Genomic DNA, 24,480 nt, shown 5'->3' on the forward strand with positions numbered 1-24,480 from the left:
GAGTTTGTGTCCTTTGTAGGGACATGGATGCAGCTGGAAACCATCATTCTCAGCAAACTGTTGCAAGAACAGAAAACCAAATACCACATGTTCTCACTCATAGGTAGGAATTGAACAATGAGATCACTTGGACACAGGAAGGGGAACATCACACACTGGGTCCTATTGTTGGGGGTGGGGAGGGATAGCATTAGGAAATATACCTAATGTGAATGACGGGTTGATGGGTGCAGTACACCAACATGGCAGAAGTATACATATGTAACAAACCTGCACTTTGTGCACATGTACCCTAGAACTTAAAGTACCATAATAATAAAAAAAAAGTTTGGTAAGTGTTTTAGAAAAGAAATTATATTTAAGGAACTCACGGGCTGGGTGTGGTGGCTCATGCCTGTAATCCCAAGACTTCGGGAGGTCAGGGCGGGTGGATCACCTGAGGTCAGGAGTTCGAGACCAGCGTGGCCAGCATGGTGAAACCCTATCTCTACTAAAAATACAAAAATTAGCTGAGCATGGTGGCACACGCCTGTAATCCCAGCTACTGGGGAAGCTGTGGGAGGCAAATCACTTGAACCGGGGAGATGGAGTTTGCAATGAACTGAGATTGTGCCACTGCACTGCAGCCTGGGTGATAAAGCAAGACTCTGTCTCCAAAAATAAACAAATAAGTAAATTAAAGAAAAAAATTCACTAATGAATGTTTCTTAAATTTCTTCCAGGGACATAAATAAATATTTTCTCTTAGTAGTAAAATCAGCCATAACGTTGTGGCTTCGGATGAAAACTAAACTTTAGAATTTAGTTACGTCATTATGTAAACCTTGTCTGTATGAGAATTTTGTAAAAATAATTGCCTATTTAGGTGCATAGATAAATTTTACATTGTTTGATGCTTGCCCAGTTCCTCTCCGTATCTCTCCTTGTCTCTCCTTTACCATATGCTTAATTGCTGCATCCGTTTCTTTTTGGAGGTTCTGTAGTGTGGGTGCTGCTGAAGGCAGAACTAGGCATGATTTACTTTGCCATGTATAGGGCAGGTGCTTGCAGCCTTAATCACTGACTGCTTTTGAACTCTGCAAAATACACTAACTGAAAAGTCATGTTAGGTAGGATCAAAGTACCCTATATGATGATAATATATCCTTGTTGGGTGACTGAGATGCTGTTAATAGTTTGAATGATTTCTTGAGGAAAATGAAGTACTCTATTAAATTATCCGCGACTCCTCTGAACTCTCAAGTTAATAGTTTGGGTTGGTCTTGTCTGAATTTATACACTTAATTAAGAAATAGTGGAGAATTTAAATGTAAGGTAATTTGGCACAAGTCATAGAAAAATAAAAGATACGTTATTACTTATGCTAGTTTCCATTTTTTTATGTGAAAATTCTGAATTGCTTATTGAAAAGACTAAGGTTTGATATTCGGTTCCCTTGCAGAAGAGGATACATGCGTGCTTCACCTACTTTATCGCTGGATGGCACTGTGTGTTCTTGGGCTGCCCTACGAATGGGATCTCTTCCGTGGTTAAAGTGTTATGTATCATGCTTTCGGAGAAGTTTTTTGTATTCTTGAGACGGAGTCTCGCTTCTGTCGCCTAGGCTGGAGTGCAGTGGCCGGATCTCAGCTCACTGTAGCTCTGCCTCCCGGGTTTACGCTTATTCTCCTGCCTCTTCAGCCTCCCGAGTAGCTGGGACTACAGGCAGCCACCTCGCCTCGGGCTAGTTTTTTGTATTTTTTAGTAGAGACAGGGTTTCACCGGGTTAGCCAGGATGGTCTCGATTCTCTCTGACTCAGATCCTACCTGCCTCGGCCTCCCCAGTGCTGGATTACAGGCTTGAGCCACCGCTACCGCCTTTGTATTCTTTCATCGTTTGCATTAGGCACGTTACTTGTTGCCAAGTACATTTTACATTTTATGTTGTACTTATTAGTAGGAGAATATTTTAATTTCAATGCAATGCAAATTTTAAATCTCAGAGAGAAGGGGAAGGGAGAGAGACAGAGTGACCCGTGTGTGTGTGTGTGTGTGTGTGTGTGTGTGTGTAATTAATTTTAAGCTTATTGTTGAATTAACTTCTCTCTCCATTTGGTAACCTTCCTGTATAGGCCTCTAGGCTAGTGGTTAGGAAACCCTCAGTCTCTCTCTCGTGTGTGTGTGTTTGTGTGTGTGTAGTTGATTTCAAGCTTATTGTTGAACCCACTTTCCATTTGGTAACCATCCTATATAGGCCTCTAGTGTAGTGGTTAGGAGCATGGACTCTGGAGCCAAACTACATTGATTTAAATCCTCAATATACTACTAAATAGCTGTGACCCTCAAGCAGTTCATGAAATGCTCTATGCTTTAGTTTCCTCATTCACTAAATGGGAATTATAATAGTGTTTGCCTCCAAGGATTGCTGAGGATTAAAATGAATTAATTTTTGTTAAGTGCTTATGGCAGTGCCCATTACATAGTAAGCACTAAATAAGTGTTAGCTTTATGACTATATTATTATTACCAATACCTTAGTTTCTCCTTTTTGTTCTCTTTCCTTCAATCCCTCTTCTGTCCATTTTCACCTTATTACTACTTTCCTTAGCTATGCACGTCCTGCCCTAGGAGCCCATTGGTTACAGCAAAGACTGATTTTTACCTAAAGCGTTTACTTTTTGATAGTCTTGCAATTATGATGTCTTCCATTACGAAGTAAGAGTCTTACTTTGCTACTGCTTTTTTTTTTTTTTTTTTTAAATTTCAATTAGGGTAATGTGCATGTTAAAATACTTCAACCAAAATTAAATGAAACATGCTGATGGCATATTTCTTATTGTAAACATCCACGTGAAGCTTCTGGATTCTGGCTGGTTCTTAGACTAGGCAGAGAAGTGAGATAACTTGAACATTCAGGAATGACCTCTTTGGTAGTCAGCTGTGATGCAAATCTGATCATTTTGAGGAAAAGTACTCCAGTGCACATTGACCTCTTTCACTAAAAGAGATCTTGAGGTAACTGAGGTCTAGACCTTTAGCATTAAATTGGTGAAAATCCGTACAGTGAAACAAAGCTCAACATGAATTAGTATAGCCAGCACATATTACTCACTACAGGTAAAACTGTTATTCTCTTTTTTTGTGTCTTGTTTTGTTTTTGGTTCTATCAACAAACTCCTCTTGACTCTAAACTGCATCATTTCCTGAACTTTCCAATGTACTCTCAAGCATGTCCTACATACATGAAGGATGTCAAAACTCAGAGACAAAATTTTTTTCAAGGTGATTCATAACAATGGTATTTGACTTTTTGTCCCTTTTGCTAAAATTTATTAACAACACCGTAAGAAGACACATTGTTTTCCCTCCTCCTCTTCTGTTTTAAACCTATCCTTTTGCCTCATGTAACCTCAAAACATGTTCATGTTCTTCCTTTCCTTTCCCTTCCTTCCCTTCCCATCCTCCCTCTCTTCCTTGCCTCCTTTGTGTTTTAACTTTCTTTTTTTCTTAGCTATAAGCCATGCATGGCTAAGTAATGTTGACCTTATAATTTGGGGACTAGGATAGAATTCCAGATACTTGTTATTTTTGATTATCTTGATTAAAAAAAAAAAGATCAGTCACCTTGCTAAAGTAGGCCTGAGGCTGAAAGTGAGGTTAGTGAGGGGAAAGGAAGGAAGATAGATTTTTTAAAGTAGTGCATTGGAATAGAGACTTCTCGTAGTTGCTCATATTGCATAGTTTTAATGGTGGAAGTGATTATTGTTAGGAGAGTGTCAAGAAATACAAAACCCATTGATGGGAACTGTTTTAGGAACTTCCATTGGTCTTTGTTCTTTCCTCAATTTTGTCCTCTGTATTTGTTCTTAGGACCTTGGAAGTGGTTTTTGAACAATGATTTTCTTTTAGTGGGTAGGACTATGAAGTTCATGCCCCAGGGGAAGAGACTGATACATGCAATCATTACTGTCGTGGGAAACACAGATCTATGTATTAGAACAGGATACACTGCAGTCATTTGTGTAGGAATCCACTTAATGTGACTTGAAAGGGAACTTTCCTGACCACTATCATGTCTGGCTTCATGTTCAGACATTCTTACTGAAATACTCATTTAATCAGAGGTTTCTCTTGTGAAGGAATTTTTTTTTTGTCCAGGTTTTCAAGAGTTCCGTCAAATATCTGTATAAGGTTTTTAAACAAATGAAGAAAGCCTGCTTTTGAGAAGCAATGATGGCTTTTTCACTAGAAATAAAAAATTCCAGGTTTTATAGTTTGTTTCTTAAAAATATATGGTTAAATAATTATCTTCTCTTTAAAAACTTTTTTTTTTTTTTTTTGCTGACTTCTTACTTTGTGACTAGAAATGTATGTTACAGTCTTCTTTGGTGCTTAAATAACAATGGTTTGAAAAGGAACAAAAAGGAATCTAAAGATGATATTTCAATTTGTCCAACAGTGTTCAATTTAAGCCTTTTATTTTTTAAAATTTCAAATAAGCACAGTGACTTGATTTTTTTTCCCCTATGTTATCGTCTAAGAGTGTGTTTTGAATGTGTGTTTTGACCGTAAACCAGGAGTTGCAAAGTCAAATGCTTAACTATGCTAGACGGGTAATTAAAATAAGTGAACTGAGTCAGATGAAAAACAATAGGAAATGGTGATGGATATGGACTAAAGAGCCCACATCCTGTCTGAGGAGGGAGTCACTACTCTCGCCAGCGTGTGCTACCATGTGACATTGTGATCCCAGTGCAGTGGTGTGCTGGTAAATGTTTAACAACTGGTTCATTAAAACAAGAACAACAACAACAAACTGTCACATGTTGCATTTGCCAATTCTCATGGTGTAAACACTCCCAGATAGCTAATTTCAAGCCTCTACTATGATTGTCACTGAACATGTTTAGAAGGAATACTAATAATTGGCTCAATGAGCAAGTACAAGCTAGCTCCAGCACACTGCTAGCCCCAGTGTAGCCAGGTTTGCAATTTTTGAAGAAAACTAATTTTCTTATATAAAATCTCTTGGGTTTTAAAATACTATGTAGGCCAAAAAAAAAAAAAAAAAAATTAATGAACTAAATCATGCTTATCAGTTGCCAATTTATAATCTCTGACAGTAAATGGATAATACTTTTGGAAATCTTATTAGAAATCAATTTTGCTATTTTATAGTCAAACTGCAGATGTCTAATCAGTGGTTCCACTGGTATTTTTTTGAATCAACAATTTTTTTATTTTTATTTTTTTACACATGAAAATGTACTGCTATCAACGGTGTTCTAATGTATGTTTAATATTGGTATAAGGTAAAAATTAGCAATTCAGAAATTATTCTTTGATTAATTAGAACAGCCAGTATACTTGGAATTTCTAAAACTGACTAAACCTGGCTTGCCATCTGGGGGAGTTGTTTTTCCTAGATTCATTATTTGTATTAGCAAAAGATGGAAAATATCAGTCTAATTTATTGAAATTACAAAATTGTCATATAGCAAAACCCTAAGTAAGCTGTTTGTGTGTATTCCCTTGGGTGATATTTTTTAAAATTATGTTTTGCAATTCTTCTTACTTTTGAGTATTTTTGAAGCACTTTTTACAATGTTACCCTGAAGTCATACAGACAAGCCTGTGAGGAGGTTAGTGCTATTTTGTAAACTTGACTCAGGGTACAGGACTTTGCTGTCCAAGGGAGTATAATGAGGGCTGAGCTGAGACTGGGTCTCAGGCCTGTTGAATCAGGGTCCAAATTCCTTTTCACTAGACTGCTGAGGTTGTAAAAAAGATTTAAAAATTCTGCCCTCTTCAGAACTGTCTAGCCCTTCAATTGTGGTTAAAGGGTGAATGGAGGATATGGCTAAGATAACGATCGTTGTTGGATGAATATAAGAATTGACACAACAAAGCAGTGGCTCCTTAAAGGTTTTATCATATTACAGTCTTCTCACATATAAAACATAGTTGTGGGTATGTTAGAATGCAGATCATATGCAAATCTGCTGAATTAGGGACATATGAGTATATGGATATATGATATACTATGTCATCAAAGGCTGATTGTGTTAGTGTACCTTTGAGGTCTCTTAGGGGTGATGTTGAAAAGTCCAAACATGTCTACAGCTTGCAGCTTAGATCTTAAAAGCCATCCAGTTTTGTGCCATGTGGTCTGTTGATGAGGAGTTCTGACTGTGATGTAAGTTAGTGAATTTCTGAAATCAGTTTCCTTGATTTTATTCTCTGGTGAGATGCATTAGTAAGAACAGAGGAACGATTATCCAGGTGTTACTTGTGTGTCGTAGGATATTCTCAGTGTTCCTGTTCCTGTGAAATGATGGCCATAAAATGGCAGTTATATTTAACAAAAGCATTTTATATGAGTTTGGGGAGGGGGCAAGGAGGTGTGAAAATAACACAATTGTCATGCAAACTCATGTTTGAAGTAAGTCTTCTAGGCCTGTTGTCAATCAGACTGTGTCTCTCAACTCCTCATGTCACTGGGTATTATTATTATAATCTTAGCACATCATCCCTCTAAGTCACTGGGTTTTATAGTGTTTAGTGTGTGTCTTTTACACTAGACTGTTTTTCCACGAGGACAGAAAATTCATTTCTTTTCACCATTCTTTCTCAGCACCTAGCATGGTGCCTGAATGAAGTAACAAGTATTTGCTGAATGAAACCAATGAAATGTGCATACGAGATTTTTAAAACTTTCAAATAAAACAGCATTAATATATGAGAATATAAAATGTGTTTTCTCTCACTTGCTATTCTTCAGGTTGTTTTTTAAATCACTGGGTTTGTTTAATTAATACAGCAATCCTTGGCATTATGTACCTGTATTCTTTGCATGAATTTTTGCTTGAAGTGTAAACACATAACATGTATTTTACCTGCTGGATCATTTGGTCACTGAAATCCTGCATTTCTTGTCCTATTCCGTGCTTGGCTTTGCACCTTTCCCTGGAACTCCCATGAGATAGATCACTTTAAGAAGAATCATCACTAAAGAACTTTGTCATGTGCTGTGTAGTCTAGTGAGTCTCCCCTGTTATTTTGGGAACCATTCCACAGAAGCTCAAGAGAGCAGTGCAGTACGACATGGCCAGAGAAGGACTGTGCCAGCTGTGCAGTGGATCATACAAGTAATTATCAGATTCACCATTACATTCTTGGATTTTGGTTAATCAGAATGATCAGATGTAGGGAGAGTGTCTAAGTTAATTTGTTTTGTTTTCATGCTGGGGCTTGGTTCATGAGCTTGTCATATGTGGGGTAGCTCTGTTACTTAATAGTTCTAAGAAAATGCCTGAAATTCCACCAAGAGAGCTTCATTCCTTTAGCTGTAGGGAAAGCTTTTGAACCTTTATTAATTTTTTATTAAAGTCTGGGTAGCCCTGGAAAGGGTAACATCATGAATAACCTTTACTTGATTCCATTTTTGGTGATGTGGCTGTACATTCCCACTGTTGTTCTATTTCTTTCCTCTTTCAGTGCCAAACTTCATATGTTATTAGTATTTGAGGTTTATGCTTCCTACCCACTAATTATTTTCTTAATGCTTTGCATTAGATTGTATACTCCCATCCTGCTACTGATAATACCTTTGATATACATTCAACACTCTTCCTTCTAACACTTTCCTCCTTTGGCCTTTAGACACCACACCACCTGTTATTCTTCTCACCTGTTTTTTTGTCCCCTCCTTGGTTGACTCCAGTGGTCTGCCCTTGTCCTGTGCTTTCCCTCCAATTATCCAGGCTAGTCATCCACTTCAGTGGCTTCACCCTTGTGTTAGTTTTCTATTGCTGCATAACAGATGATCAGAAATGCAATATGAAAGGTGCCTTCCAACAACACAAACTATGATCTTATAGTTTCTATGTGTCTGTTGTCTGGTAATGGCTTAGATGGAGTCTCTGCTCAGGTCTTAAAAGGCTGCCATCCAGGTATCTGCTGGACTGAATTTCTCAGCAGGACCTCAGAGGTCTTTTCCAAACTCATTTAGATTGTTGGCAGAATACAGTTCCTGTGGCTCTAGAGCTCATGGAGGTTGTGGTTTTCGAGGCCACCAGGAGCATGACTCTCTGAGCTTCACCTTCTTTTAAAGGTTAGACCAGGCCCAGTCAAGATAATCTCTTTTTTGATGAATTCGTTATTAACTGATTACAGACCTAATTATGGGAGTGACATTGCATTGTACAGGATGTATATGCCAGAGGATGGGACTCTTAGTGGCCATCTTAGAATCCTGCCTCCCCCAGACCTCAGTGTAGATGGCCACTAAGTATTCATGACTATCTCTCATCATTATTCAGGGCTCCAGTGGCTGGATGGCAACTACTCATGGGCGTCTCCAGCTGGACATTCCATCGACACCTTTAAATAAATACCCCTTCCCTAAACAAACAATCCCACTCTAACCTAGCATATTTCTTCACCAAGAAAGCCATTTTTTTTCTTTTTCTTTTTTTTGAGATGGAGTCTTGCCCTGTCACCCAGGCTGGAGTACAGTGGTGCAATCTCAGCTCACTGCAACCTCCGCCTCCTTGCAACTTCCACCATATTCTCCTGCCTCAGCCTCCCGAGTAGCTGGGATTACAGGCGCCTGCCACCTTGCCCAACTAATTTTTGTGTTTTTAGTAGAGATGGGGTTTCACCATGTTGACCAGGCTGGTCTTGGACTCCTGACCTCAGGTGATCTGCCCGCCTCAGCCTCCCAAAGTGCTAGGATTGCAGGCGTGAGCCACCTTGCCCGCCCAAAAAAGCCATTTCTATAAAGTAAATTCACATTTCTTATAAGTTCTGGGCTAAAAACATTGGAACCCTCTTTGTGACTTCTTGTTTATTCCTTATAGTCTGCTCCCAGGACTTGTGATTCCATCCTTTAAATGTCTCTCAGATTTGCCATTTCTTCTTCTTTTTCTTTTTTTTTTTTTGAAACGGAGTCTTGCTCTGTTGCCCAGGCTGGAGTGCAGTGGTGCCATCTAAACTCACTGCAGCCTTCGCCTCCCAGGTTCAAGGGATCCTCCTGCCTCAGCCTCCTGAATAGCTGGGATTACAGGTGTGAGCCACCGTGCCTGGCCCATTTCTTCTCTTTCGTACTATCCATACCTTACAAAGACCTGTGCAAGTTAGCTTATTACCTGTGAGAAGGGGAAACAGTCTAAGGAATGCCTACATGCACTATATTCCATACTTCCATAGTTTTGTGCCACCTTTCTCCCCGTTTTGAAGGGGATAATACATTATTGAATGGTATTACAGGCGGCTCATGCCTGTAATCTTAGCACTTTGGGAGGCTGACACTGGTGGATCACTTGAGGTCAGGAGTTTGAACATGGGAGGTGGAGGTTGCAGTAAATTGAGATTGTGCCATTGCACTCCAGCCTGGGCAATGGAGTGGGACTCAAAAAAAAAAAGAATGATGTTGAAGAAACAGTAACAAAAGAGCACCAGGACATAAAGGCAATGGTAGTCAGAACTGGAGGAAAATGTGACAAATAGAGAATTGGAGAAGGTACTAGAATAACTAAACAAAGCATGTGAAGCCCTTCCCAGAATGAATCACTCCTGTGGAAGAAACAGCCACTTGGGCTGCATGAAACAATGAAATAAATCTACAGAAGTTAGAGGGAAGTAGCCTTTATTCAACTTGTTTGCTTTTGACGTGCTTAGTGCTATCTCATGGAACCCATTGGTCACCCCAGTTACAACAGACTCACCCCACTCCCTATTCCTAGGCCAATTCTTTTTTTAAATTTAAATTTTAAATTTTTCATATTTAAATTTTTTATTTTTTTATTTCAATAGGTTGGGGGAACAGATGTGTTTGGTTATATGAATAAGTTCTTCAGTAGTGATTTCTGAGATTTTGGTCCACCCATCACCTGAGCAGTGTACACTGTACCAACATGTAATATTTTATCCCTCATTATCCCCCCATCCTTTCCTGCGAGTCCCCAAAGTCCAAAGTATCATTCTTATGTCTTTGCATCCTCATAGCTTAACTCCCACATATGAGTGAGAACATAGGATATTTGGTTTTCCATTCCTGAGTTACTTCACTTAGAATAATAATAATAACAATCATCATCATCATCATCATCATCATCGTCATCCAGGTTGCTGTTAATACCATTATTTCATTCTTTTTTATGGCTGAGTAGTACACCACATAAACAGAATTAAAAACAAAAATCACATGATTGCCTCAATAGGCACAGAAAAAGCATTTGACAAAATCCAGCATCCCTTTATAATTATGATTAAAACCCCAAGCCAATTCTGACTTCAGGGAAGGTTTGCTATTTCTTTTCTCTACCCATCCATGGGTCTTTAGCATCACCATGCACTCAATTTTAGCCCCACGGGTCTTGCTCCTTGAAGATTCCCTCATTGTTCCCTAAGCCACCTTTCCTCCTTTCTTCACCCTGAATATGGGGCCTCAGTGCCTGACATTGTTTCCTAACCCAGCCTCTATGTTTATCCATCTGGTATGTGGGGAAGGAACAAGTGGACTTAGGCTTTGTCACTTCAGTGGGCAGAGCCACTAAACGAGGCAAATTTCAGCCTGACCTTCTAATTCTGTGGAGATGCTTTTCTACTATTGTAGCTTTCTTTGGGAATTGTACCTAACTTTCCTCCTTTTCTCTTAAAGCATTTCTTCTTTAAATTCTTCAAATGAGAGGAAAGGGATGTTATTCATTCATTTATTTTTGAGTTTAACTAATAGTTACTGATTGCCTACAGTGTGTTTTGGGAGTGTTCCTGTTGTGGAGAGAGAGCAGGAAACAAATCCTTTGCTTCCTGAAGCTTGCATTCTAGCAGACAGAGAGATTCAGAAGACAAAATGACCCATCTGAGTGAATGAGGGAAGAGCTGACTGAGAGATGACATTTCAAACCATAAACCTACTTTTTTTCTCATTGTCTCCATCATGCTTAGAACTACACATCTTCAATTATTCTTTTCTCTTGTATATATAGATGAACTCCAGTTATTTTTTTATTTTTATTTTTTTGAGACAGAGTCTTGCTCTGTGTCCTAGGCTGGAGTGCAGTGGCATGATCATAGTTCTTTGCAGCCTCAATATTCTGGCCTCAAACAGTCCTCCCTTCTCAATCTCCTAAGTAGCTGCTTCTCCAGGTGCACACCACCACGTCCAGTTAAATTTTTTTTTTTTTTTTTCCTTAGCGGAGAAGAGGTCTTACTATATTGCCCTGACTGATCTTGAACTCCTGAGCTCAAACGGTCCTCCTGCCTTGGCCTCCCAAAATGATGGGATTATAGGCATGAGCCACTGTGCCTGGTCAGTTATTTTATTTTATTTTTTTACATCCTCAGAAATAAAACCTTTATTTTTTCTGCTCACCAACGTAAGCTATGGTCCAGTATCTCTCCTCTCCTTTTTACATGAGCCTCTGAGATACCCCCGTGGCTCTCATATTGTTTTCATTCATTCCTTTGCCCCTGTTAATCTGGATTTTGTCCTTGCTGCTTTGTTGACACTGCATTTTAAGAATCATCTGTGATCTCCTGGTCATTAAATTTAATGGCTTGTCTCAGTTTTTATTCTCAATACTTTTCCAAACATGTGACTGTGACCACGATATTTTCTTACTGGGAAGGCCCTTTCCCTTGTTTTTGCCTGACTAAATTCTCTTTATCAAAAAATGTTAGCTTGAATGCCACTTTTTATCCCTTCTTAATTTTTTAAAAACGTCTCTTGTAGCATTGATCATTTCTATTCTGAATTATAAATAACAAATTAACCTTTCTGAGAGATGAAATTGTTTGATTGATTTTGGGATCTCCCACTACACTTAACAGATTGCCTTGCATATAATAATTATTTATTAAATAACTGTTAAATGCATGAAGAAGGTAATAAACACAAGTAAGTTTCATGTCATTTTTAGAACTTTCAAAACTAGAGTTGTAGAATAATGTAATATTTTATATTTATATAATATATTTATATATTATATTTTATATCTGTTATCTAAAATGTAAAAGAGTATTTGAAGAAGACACTTGAAACTGAAGACTTGCTATCACAGGAATAAATAAGCACACCCTGTCATTAAATGTTGTTTTTCTACATTTCCACTTACTCATCACATTTTGTTTAGTTGTTCATAACTGCTCTTTGAGTCATGTGATTGACTGGGTCAGTGGTTCATGGTAAGAAATATGTTTGATGTATTATTCTCAACACGCTTTTGAAATTCTGTCTCTCTTTGCTGTCTGGTCTTACCTCTGGCATTTGATACCCAGTTTCCTCATATGTCTGATTTTGATTCATATGGATTGGGAAAATTATTCTCAGTATAATGTGATCTGTTTTTCTCTTGAGTTCATAAGTAATATACATATCAATATGATTTGACTGTTGTTAATGACAATTCAGAGGAATGGGTAATAGTTATGTTCCTTTCATTAAGTTAAGAAATGACTACGAAGAGAGTAATTCCATTATGTGTTTTTTCTTTGGTAAGTAAATAAAAGTAGAGATTTTAAAATTATGTAACAACTCTACTGGTTTTCAGTGTTTACAGGTAAAATATTTATGGTTTGAAGTTTATTTCTAATTACATTGCAGTAGAAGCCAAACCATATTTGCAGCAAAGCAGAAAACTTTGAATAAGTACTGCGTCATGTATTATGTAATAATTAAGGTCAAATTTATCTGTAGAGGTTCACCTAATTGGAAAGGATGCTCAATCACAATTTTTTCTTTACCAAGTAGTAGATTCCAGCTAAACTTTTCCAGGATTAGGGCCACTCAGAAATTTTGAGAAGTCTGATTCTGTATCTAATTTAGTATAGAATGCTAGAAACCAGGCTAGGTGAGTTCAGATCCTGGCTTGTCCACTTACTAGGCATATAACCTTGGGCAGATTATCAGACTACTCAGTGCTTCAGTTTTCTCATCTCTAAAATGGGGTTATCATAGTACCTCTCCCATAAAGTTATGAGGATTAAATGAGATAATTCATGTAAAATGCTTAGAACACTGTACAGTAAGTGTTAGCTCTGATCAGTCATCAATACTAGAAACAATGATAAATGTGGCACCGATGGGTAGAATACTGATTCTCTTTTTAACATGGCATGGCCAATATACCTTGTGTACTCTGGGGTCTTTTTTCCTTCTTGACCCTAGTTATTCTGAAAAAATTTGTTCACCTTAAGGTGTGAGGGACTAAGTGAAGCAAGTTAAATTGCAAAGGGAGTTTGACATGTAAAGTAACAGTATTAGGTTAAAAAGGGAGATGCCAGAAACTCGAAATCTCTTCCTCAGGCGAGGTCCAATTTTTCTTCTTGAAAGTTATGTTTTCTACGAATGCTAGCCCCTTCATTTCTCTTTTAGCAATTTTTTCCCCGTAAGACATTTTATAGTTAGTAGATGAGTGAGGTTGAGCAGAAGGATGTGAGAATTTATTGGTTTAGTTAACAGTGTGTTTTCTAAGTACAGGGGACAGTAGAGGACTTCCAGTCCATTCCATTGATATAGGGGGACTTGCCTGGAATATAAAATGTGAAGCCAAGGATACAACCAAAGATACAAAGGTAAAGCTACTCACTACCTGGGTGAAAGGGGCAGGGAGCAGAAAGGCTGAACAGAGAGGAGGTAGTGGCTTAGGGATGGTGTACAGAGTACAGTGACCTGGGTTTGGGTCAGGATTTTTCTGTTGTCAACTGTGAGACCTAGACAGCATATTTAATCTCCTTGGTCTTTAGTTTTTTCTTACAAAATGGGAGTTGTAATGTGACTTAATTTGCTTTCATTCATTGCCTGTGCATACGCCATACTGACCAGGTGATTTAATTATAGAAATCAATGCCTTCCTATTACACTTGGAATAATATCTGAGATCCTTACCCAGGCCTGCAAGGACCCATATGATATGGCCCTTGTATACTTTCCTGACCCCTTCTTGTACTACTGTCTCTTTTACTTAGTGAGTTCCAACTACAATGGCCCTCTTTCTGTTCTTCACTATATGTAAGCTTTTTAGCATATTAAAGTCTTCTACCTAGTTTATCTCACTGCCTAGAAAGATTTTTTCTAGGCCAGGCACAGTGGCTCATGCATGTAATGCCAGCATTTGGGAGGCCCAAGCAGGCAGATCATTTGAGGTCAGGAGTTCGAGACCAGCCTGGCCAACCTGGTGAAACCGTGTCTCTACTAGAAATGCAAAAATTAGCTGGGCATGGTGTTGTGCACCTGTAATCCCAGCTACTTGTGAGGTTGAGTCAGAAGAATCGCTTGAACTTCGTAGGTGGAAGTCAATGAGCTGAGAGTGTGCCACTGTACTCCAGCCTGGCCAACAGAGTGAGACTCTGTCCCAAACCAAAGGAAAAATTTCTCCCAGGTTTTAGCATGCCTTCTCCAGGCCTTAAATTAAATATAACATTTTCAAAGAGACCTCTACTAAACCCATTAGTTTAAAAGAGCACTCTCTGTGATTCTGTTGCATTTTTTTCATAGCATGAATCATTTCTTGGTATTTTTCTGTATGTTTATGTCTGAATGTAGCTTACCCTAGAATGTAAGCTTCATGAGAGTAGGACTATGTCTTTCTCCTTCTCTGCTGTATCCCAGTATCTAGAGCAATTCCTGGCACATAGTAGGTGTGATATCAGTGTTTTTTTTTTTTTGAGACGGAGTCTCACTCTGTTGCTCAGACTGTAGTGCAATGGCTGTATCTCGGCTCACTGCAACCTCCACCTCAAGTGATTCTCCTACCTCAGCCTCCCATGTAGCTGGGATTATAGGCACCCACCGCCACACCCAGCTAATTTTTGTATTTTTAGTAGAGATGGGGTTTCATCATGTTGGCCAGGCTATTCTTGAACTCCTGACCTCAAGTGATCCACCTGCCTTGGCCTCCCAAAGTGCTGGGATTACAGGCATGAGCCACTGCACCTGGCTTATGTCAGCGTTTTTTCAATAAAGTATGGAATGAATAAGGTGCTGATTGACACTGAAATAAATATTTGCTCTTTACCCTAAAACTCCTATTCTCTTTATGCTTTCCTATAAGACTGGGAAAGGAAATAGGAAGGTGAGCCCAGAGCATCTTATGTTGTCACAAAGTAAGGGAGTACTAAAAACAAAGTGCTAAAACGACGTGTGGTATGTGAAAGGGACACAGGTACCCATGGAGAGAGGTCCCAGTGGCCAAAACTGGAATAATTTGATCAAAAACAAAAAAGTGGTATTGAATTATAACCAAAAAAGTATTTTTTTAAAAAAAACCGCATGACCATGCTGATTTAAATAAATGATTGAATAAATAAATAAATAAAGGGAGACAAATGTGTGCCAAATTCTAAATAATTATGTAGATACTCCACCCTCCAGAAGCAGGACCATCACTTTCTATCCCTTAAGTATAGGCTGCATGTAGTGACATTCTTCCAAAGAGTACAGTATGGAAAGGGGGAGGAAAAAAGAATAATCTTACAGCAGAGAAAACTAATAAACACTACCTCAGCCAGGTGATCAAGATTGATTGTTGACACTGTATATCTTTGATATGATATGTTGAAAATGGTGCTTTTTTTTAAATGGTCTTTCTTTTTTTTTTTTTTTTTTTTTGAGACGGAGTCTTGCTCTGTCGCCCAAGCTGGAGTGCAGTGGCGCGATCCTGCCTCACTGCAAGCTCCGCCTCCCGGGTTCACGCCATTCTCCTGCCCCAGCCTCCCGAGTAGCTGGGACTACAGGCGCCCGCCACCTCGCCCGGCTCATTTTTTGTATTTTTAGTAGAGACAGGGTTTCACCGTGGTCTCGATCTCCTGACCTTGTGATTCGCCTGCCTCGGCCTCCCAAAGTGCTGGGATTACAGGCGTGAGCCATTAAGACCTCATAACTCCAGTCTAATTATGAGTAAAACATCACAAAAATCCCAGTCGAGGAAAATTCTACAAAATACCTGATCCGTTTCATCAAAACTTTCAGTGCGTAAAAAATAAGGAATGTATGAGGAACTGTCAGAGCCATGAGAAGCCAGGATGACTAAATACGGACATAGAATGACTAAATACAATATGGTATCCTGGGTAGGATCTTGGAATAGGAAAAGTATATGAAGTGAAAAGTTAGGAAATCCGAGTGTATGGGTTTTAGTTAATAATAAGTGTCAATATTGGCTCTGTAATTGTTAAGAAGGCACTCCACTAATGTAGGATGGTAATAACAGGGATACTGGATATGGAATAGATGGGAATTCTCTGTACTATCTTGGTTTTTCTATAAATTGAACACTGTTCTGAACTAAAAAGTTTGTTTCAGATAAAATTCAAACAAAATGTTATGAATATTTTTTCACATGATGCTATATTGTTTTGTTGTGTCATTTAAGTGCCTATTCATCTTCTATTGTTATATACAGATGTCATAGCTTATTTAAAACACCCATTCTTGGGCATTTAAATTGGTTCTAGTAGTTTGTACCTACATCTTTGATCATCCCTTTGGTGATAGAGGAAGGACTGTTTTTGCATGGAAACTTTATCTTGTCTTGTTTGGGATTATTTCTGATTTCTTCTCTTATTTTATCTCTGTTTCCCCCTGGGTTAGAACTTTAAATACTTTCTATATGCTAATGAGTCCTGCCTAATTGATTATATCACAGGCATCTCAAATTCAACACATTCAGAGATGGGCTTTTATTTTCTTTCCCCTTCAATTACTTCTCTCTCTGATTTCCCTTTTTCTGTTAATGCTGTCATAGTTTACCCAGATATTCAGCAGGACTGTGGGAGTTAAGTTTGGTTTCTCCTCTCTGTCACCATTCTATCTGCATCCTCTGCCCATACAGTCTTTCACATGCTCTGCCTGTTCTGCTCTTAAAATGTATCTTAAACCCAGGATTTCCCATGTCCACTGCTACCAACCTTCTCTGAGCTATCTATCATCAAATTATGCCTGGACCTTTATAATATCCCTAACAATCCCCTTTCTGTCTTGCCTCTTTTTAGTTCACTCTTTGAATATAATTACAAATGTGGGGGGATCCCTATGGGTTTTAAATAGAAGAATGACGATACAATTTGTGATTGTTCTGAAATGATCATTCTGCAAGATGTGCAAAGAATGGTTCCTTGCCATTACTACAATGACTGACCTCTGTCTCCCTTTCTCTTTCATTTCATTTCAGTCTCTTTCTCACCATGGTTTAGTTATATTGGTCTTCTTTCAGTTTTGTTCTTTCAACCCCTTTCCTGCCTTTGAGCTTTCACACATGTTACTCTTTGTTTTCCAGTTTTGTCTTCCATCCTCTTTCCCCATGGCAGGTCCTATAATTCTTTGTTTAGTTATTTTCTCCACTATTTCAAAGAAGGCAAAACTATATCTTTTTCATTTCCTTATGTATACTCAGTACCTAGCATAAAGCCTTACACATAGCAACACTCAGGAGTTGCTGAATAATTAAACAAGTAGCAATTACCATTTTCATTCATTTGTTAAAAATAGTGTTCAGGATCTGTGTTAAGTGCTATGGAAACATACAAAGGGTTTAAAATAAATAAGTCTTACCTTGAAAGAGCTCCTAATTTAAAAGGAGGGATAGGAGAATATGTAAATAATATTGTAGCATGGAGGAAGGCAGTGTTGTTGGAGTAAAGTTCTGTAACCAGCTGTATGTCCTCACATAAGTTTTTTTTTTTTTTTTTTGAGACAGAGTTTTGGTCTTGTTGCCCAGGCTGGAGTGCAATAGCATGATCCATCTCGGCTCACTGCAACCTCCGCCTCCTGGGTTCAAGTGATTCTCCTGCCTTAGCCTCCCGAGTAGCTGGGATTACAGGCATGCCCCACCACGCCCGGCTAATTTTTTATATTTTTAGTAGAGACGGAGTCTCTCCATGTTGGTTAGGTTGGTCTCAAACTCCCGACCTCAGGTGATCCACCTGCCTTGGCCTCCCAAAGTGTTGGGATTACAGGCATGAGCCACTGTACCTGGCCAAGTTATTTTTCTTCTATATTCCTTTATGTGTCCGTTTGGATATTAAGGAGTTTGACTAGACTCTTGTAAGGCTTTGCTTCTCAACTCTGGTGTGCCATTAATACTACACTGGTGAAATTATTTTTTTCCAGGTTTCCATTCCTGAAAAACCTGATTCATTTGTTATGGGGTGGGTTCTAGGAATCCCATAGGTGATTGGGATGCGTGGGTAGGTTAAGGAAGTAGTGACCTAACTCCTTCCAGTTTTGACATCTTGTATTCTAGTTGTAGTACAAGGAAGACTGTGAAAGTGCAGCAGAAATCAGATAAATTAAGTGTTGTATTCATTCAGGGACAGGGAATATAATCTCTTGCTTGCTGGCTGGGATTGGGGCTTAATGGAAAAGATGATGTTGAAATGGACTTTGAGGAATAGGTGGAAATGTGGGCAGGTGAATGATTGCATGGTTGGTGTTGAGTTCAACTTAGCTGTAGGCCAGAAGACACACAAGGGAAGTGGGGGGAAATGACCTGTTTTGATGCAATGGACCATGGTTCTAGTCTTGTTTTTCTCATTTTACCTGTCACACTTGGTTGTCCTTTTGAATTTGAAAGATTGTATTATTGCAGCTTGATCCTCATTCGGTGGAAGTGGAGCATGTGGTGACAGACACCATGGGACTGCTTTGGAAAATATTTGGGCATATTCTTCCTCAAGCCTTTTGGGGCTGTGCTCTTTGAGATCCATTTTGACCCCCCGATTGGTTTTCTGGTTAGAAACAAAGAATATCAGGACCCACTCTGTTATCTAAAATAATAGTTTGCTGTCAGAATGATTATTATTAAACCAAAGTTGGCTTTTTTGTTTAGATGAAACCATAAAAAGGCAACATTCTGAGTAAATTACATAGCGTCCACTTGATGAAATAATAAGCCTAAGTTTAGGGAATGAAAGTAATGATCTAATGCAGTATTTAGAATGGGTATACAGTATATAGTTATTAACCAAAAAGTCACATCCTGCATTCTTTTAATTTGTGCAAAATTTGTCATTAATTGCCCAGGAAACCTCTGATTTTTTTTCATACATAATCACATCATAGCTATTGACTTTCTCTCCCTTCTCCTGCCTTAAAATACATCCCTGTAAATAGTAGATTACTTTCAGATTGGTAATACCGCCTTTAAACATTGAGTTGCTAAGTTTAGCCATGTTGCTCTCTTTCTTAAAATATAGAATTCTTTTTTCCCCAACTTTGCCTTTGAGTTGTTACTGACAAATCACATTTTGTTTTTTTTGCTTGTTTGTTTGTTTTTTGAGACTCTGTTGCTGAGGCTGGAGTGCAGTGGTGTGATCACCGCTCACTGCAGCCTTGACCTCCCCAGGCTCAGGTGATCCTCCCACCTTTTTTTTTTTTGTTTGTTTTGTATTTTTAGTAGAGACAGGATTTTGCTATGTTGCCCAGGCAGGTCTCAAACTCCTGGGCTCAAGCGATCCACCTGCCTCAGCCTCCCAAAGTGCTAGGATTACAGGCATGAGCCACCACGCCTGGCCCACAGTTTGTTTTTTCATGGCAATTGGCTTAAAATTTTATTTAATCCTTCTGCCCAACGTGAGCTGCTAATTCTGAAATGCTTTTTGTTTTCATTAACTACCACTGTATGGAGGAGGCAATGTATATAGTATTCTACTTGCAAACAGTTTGAGAGATGGGTTTTGATTCTTCATTCGAACTCATTCTAAATGGGGCAGGGTCAGAAACACAGAAGTCAAAAATTGAAAAGAAAGAATAAGATAGTGGGTAAGGAATGGGGCAGCCAAGCTGATATCCAGCTAGGAATCCGGTCCTTCCCTATCCCTGGCAACTATCTTAGATCAATTTAGGATTTATAAGTTGGCCTGTGATCATCCAGCCACCTCACCACCTCGTGCAGCCCTTGATGATGTTGATCTATTGACTTTGAAATTAGAGAAATAGAAATAACAAGCCTTTTGTGATTGACTACTTGCACAGAATAACCTTTACTAATTTAAATTCTTGGCCTTTGGTAGCAACAGAGCCCCTTAGAGAGTGACATTCACCATGATTTATTTGAATGAAAAAAAAATAAAAAGAATAATAACATAGCTAGATCTGAAAAGAGACCTCAAAATTCAGAAAATGTCTCCAATTTCAGGAAGGGGTGTCATGGGAAAATAACTGCTATTGCATCCCTTGTGTCTTTTTTTTTTTTTTAAGACAGAGTTTTGCTCTTGTTGCCCAGGCTGGAGTGCAATGGTGTGATCTCAGCTCACTGCAACCTCTGCCTCCTGGGTTCAAGCAATTCTCCTGTCTCAGCCTCCCAAGCAGCTGGGATTACAGGCATGTGCCACCATGCCTGGCTAATTTTGTATTTTTAGTAGAGATGGAGTTTCTCCATGTTGGTCAGGCTGGTCTCGAACTCCCAATCTCAGGTGATCCACCTGCCTTGGCCTCCCAAAGTGCTGGGATTACAGGTGTGAGCCACTGCTCCCGGCCCCTCGTGTCTTTTTATCTGCCAGATTGTTAAGAGGAATAATAGAGCCTGAAGTGTACACCAAATTTGCCTTGTAAGCACATTGAAGATTACTTACTATTTTGCAAATTGTGTTTTGTGTTCATGCTGCTTGGGTGGTGGTGCAGGACTGCTTCTGCTTCATCCAGAGCACTTGAAATATTATCTGCTTACATATTTATATATTAGGATTTCATGTATTATTTAGTTGAATACAATAGTTCTGCTTTTAAAAAAATTTGAAAACCTTTGGTTTAGCTGAAATGCCCAAGACTTTATAGAGAATGTATCAGAAGATCAAAGAAGTAAATTATATACCCACAGTCATGGAACTATTTAGAGGTCGACAGAGAGAAACCATCCAGGTTTCAACTGTCCACGTCTGGACTTCCTATCCAGGGCATTTTTGCTACAAAATGTTGATTTGATTTTCCATTTTGAAAGACACAGAAGTGATCTGTGAAATGGTGATTAGCACTAGGCGGCCCCAGGCAGCCCTGGAATGCTCCATGGTTCAAATGCCCAAGACCAGATGGAAGTCCAGAAGTGGATGACTCAAAGTTTATTAGTTTTGCCACCTGGGCTGTACAGCCAAACCAGCTGCCACAAGGCAGTTCCAATTTTGACAGAGCAGTAAATGAACATAAAAGTGAGTTTAAGTCCCAAGAATAAAGTAAAGGAGAATGGCTGCAGCAGTAAGGAGATTCATCCAGGCTGAGTCGTATTGGTATTTCTTGTAGGAAGCACAGCTGCTGTGCTAGGTAGGGGGCAAGAAAAGGCCTGAAAAATCATGCCTTGAGTTGTTCCAGGAGCCAATCTCAATTTGGGGTATGTTTTAATGACTGGCTTGCTAGGTTTTCCAGTTGCATCTGACGATCTAGAAAGGGAAAAGCAAGCTGATGCATCATGATGATGTTGTGTGGCCAGAACCACTTTTTATTCTTTTCTGGAATCCATGGAAAATTGTTTGATCACCTCCTTTCCATAGTTCTGTGGTGGTGGAGCCATACGTATTCATTGGAACATAAGATCCTTGTGGCAGATCACCAGGAATCAATTCATTATCCTCATATTATCGTCATATTGAGTTGAACTATTGTAGATTTGTCAAGATCTGTCCATGAAATACTACAGTAGTCAGAAATTGACTGTAAGATTTTTGATGACCCCTTTAATCTGCAGTTCTCAAAAACTGAATTGAGTATGACAATGAGCATGCGGGACTAGGAACAGATTGGGAGAGATATAGTCATGTTTCTTTAAATGAGGATGATCCACTAATTAATTTAAAAAGTCAAATAATCTTGAGCTTTTGTGTCAGAATGCTTTGGGCAGAAAGTAACAGAAAACCTGGCTAAACTGACTTAAATATAATGGAGGTTTATTATTACTGCTTTTTTAGGTCATCAGAAATGTAGAGGAATGTGGCTCCTGGCTTTGGTTCATCTACTCAGTGATGACACAGGTTCTTTTTGTGTTATCTTGGTGCAAAATAAAAGGAGACACATGCAGAGGGGAAAAAAAATGTACGAGTTGCTGATGTATATTGCTGTGGGTTTGGTGATAAAGGCTGGACCACGGTTTCATCTGCTTGGTCAACCTCTGCTTTTAGATAATCTTTTTAGGGGTTGAATGTTTATGTATTTGTATTTCTCAGTTGACTATTATTTAGTCTCATGCAATAATGTAATACCGTTTTTCATTTGTGTGATAACAGTACAAATGCCTGTATATTTTCTAAGTTGATGGACAGTTTTTTTTTTTCTTCTACAATGAGATGAAGTGAAATTACTTTCATAATACTACATTCTCTTTATGAGTATAGATAAACTAGCTGTTCTATTTTATTTATTTACTTTTTTTCCTGGTAGGTGGCGTGTTTGTCCCACATAGCTGCAAATTATCTTATTGTTCGAAAGGAAGCAAAACGTTGGGGTACAGCTCATGGCAGTATTGTTCCTTACCAGGTAAGACTACAGCAGTCTAGGGTTGGGCTATTGTAATTTGCAGTTTTATATGATGTGTTTTTGGAAAATGATTTCTTTCTATACACAAATCCTTAAGGTTTTTTTTTTTTGTAATGTATCTGTGTCTGGCTATAAGAAGGTTCTGTCGTTCACATTAAGTTCTGTTGTGCATATTTCTTCATCAAAAAGAGATTAGTAACAGGACCCCTAAACAGATCAAAGGAACTCATTGAAAATAAGTGACTTTTGGGCTCAGATGATGGTTTTCTTTTTTTTTTTTCCCCACCTAAAAGAGGCACTGACTGTAGCCATTTTATAAAGCATGATTTGTTAACCATGTCAGTTATAAAACAAATGTTACCTACCCCATCTGACAATAATATTCTCTCAGGATTGAAGTAAAATGAAAATTTGCTGTGATGGTTCTTCATTTTTGGAACAAAGCAGATGGCTCAGGAGCTGCTGTTCTTTATTAAGTGTCTAAACTTGTCCTTAGGAATTCTTGACTTTGGCTAGTGTAAATGAATATGTGAAGTAACTGTGGTCTTTCAAAAATAAAATTTAAAACAAAACCTAGCTCTTCTTCCAATCCCTAACCTTTGCTTGGTCCAGTTGCACCGTATGTTGTTCTATTTATTAATGTATCTGCATATCTTCTGTACTCTATTGCAAGCTCTTAAGAGTAGAGGTGACTTTTTCTTCATTGTATGTCTTCTCACAATCAATGGAAGCACATGTTGGGTACTGTATACATATCTGTGGAGTGAATGAGTGAATTTTACTGGAGTCATTTCAATGCTAGTGCTCTTGGGAGAAAACAAAAGCGTCAGCATTTTTCATTTGCCAGGAAATTAATCAACCCTGCTAATCATCCTTTTAGCTTTAAGACATTATTTACTTAGGCAAAACTAGTTTCCTTTCAATTTTTTAAAATCAGAATTTGAGGAAAGCAGTGACCCAATATGAACCTAGGATTATTTCCTCTCTGTTTATATTCATGGCCCCTTACTTGAGGCGTTACTATGATTTCACTGTAGAATTGCTTTTCAACACATTGAGTTGATGTTTAGGTGTAATTACAATTGTGGAGGTGTTTTCTCCACTTCTTCCCCTTTGTCTCCACCATTGGTTTTATGACCACCATTAATGACATTTTGCTTCCCCACTTCCTAGCCCTTTGTGACTGACCCTATACTTCTAACCAGACTTGCTTCATTTCACAGAAGTTATTACATTTTTGAATTGGTTAGAGATCACCAGATTTAGTCTTCATGTTTTTCAGATAAGAAATCTGATACCTAGATTGGGCAGATGGACTCCAACTGTGGTCCCCTGCCTCCTTGTTGAATATTCTTTCAGATACTGCTACCTTTGACAAGAAAAGGTGATTTCAATCCCCTTCATCAACTGTACCCCTATCAAGGGTCTCCATCAAACTTGCTTCTAGGTCAAGGGTCTGATCAGCTAAATTTATACTCATGATTGATAATGGAGGTCTTTCTCAAGGGTATTTTAACAGAGAACAATGTTGGAATCTATGTGAAATCATCTCAAATAATGGAAATCTGGCCTTTATTTATTTATTTATTTATTTATTTAGAGATGGAATCTTTCTCTGTTGCCTAGGTGGGAGTGCAGTGGCACAATCTCAGCTCACTGCAACCTCCACCTCCCAGGTTCAAGTGATTCTTCTCTCTCAGCCTCCTGAGTAACTGAGACTACCAGCGTGTGCCACCACGCCTGGCTAATTTTTGTATTTTTAGTAGAGACAGGATTTCACCATGTTGGCTAGGCTGGCCTCGAACTCCTGACCTCAAGTGATCCACTTGCCTTGTCCTCCCAAAGTTCTGGGATTACAGGCATGAGCCACCATGCCTGGCCTGGCCTTCAGCCTGTGATGTATGTGAAGAAAGCATTCCTGAGTTGAAAGGTTCTCTAGTGTAATTCCAAATCCTATCACATAGGTAGGTGTTCACTACATTCAAGCATAAAGTTTATAGTTTATTTTTTGCTCATTTAAAAGATAGAGTGTCATTTTA

General features: G+C 38.7%; 1 protein-coding gene and 1 long non-coding RNA gene across 8 annotated transcripts in view; one reads left to right on the top strand and one right to left on the bottom strand.

Moving 5' to 3' along the window:
* The window catches only part of LOC103882878, a 12,489-nt gene extending 9,611 nt beyond the window's left edge, over positions 1 to 2,878 (bottom strand). The window contains exon 1 of the long non-coding RNA XR_644833.4: positions 2,513 to 2,878. This is a non-coding gene — a long non-coding RNA (uncharacterized LOC103882878). The remainder of the gene's footprint in view (positions 1 to 2,512) is intronic.
* Positions 1 to 24,480, top strand: part of SUGCT (succinyl-CoA:glutarate-CoA transferase) — a 754,504-nt gene that overhangs the window by 182,410 nt on the left and 547,614 nt on the right. For all 7 annotated transcript variants that reach the window (XR_002520705.2, XR_002520704.2, XM_017956755.3 and 4 more), the window contains exon 9: positions 22,346 to 22,441. Coding sequence is in view for 5 of the 7 variants with exons in the window: in XM_017956755.3 (XP_017812244.2) it covers positions 22,346 to 22,441 (96 nt within the window). In the remaining 2 variants the exon portion in view is untranslated. The remainder of the gene's footprint in view (positions 1 to 22,345; positions 22,442 to 24,480) is intronic.

The sequence above is a fragment of the Papio anubis genome, chromosome 4 (assembly GCF_008728515.1).
Source record: "Papio anubis isolate 15944 chromosome 4, Panubis1.0, whole genome shotgun sequence".
Classification (NCBI taxonomy): Eukaryota; Metazoa; Chordata; class Mammalia; order Primates; family Cercopithecidae; genus Papio; species Papio anubis.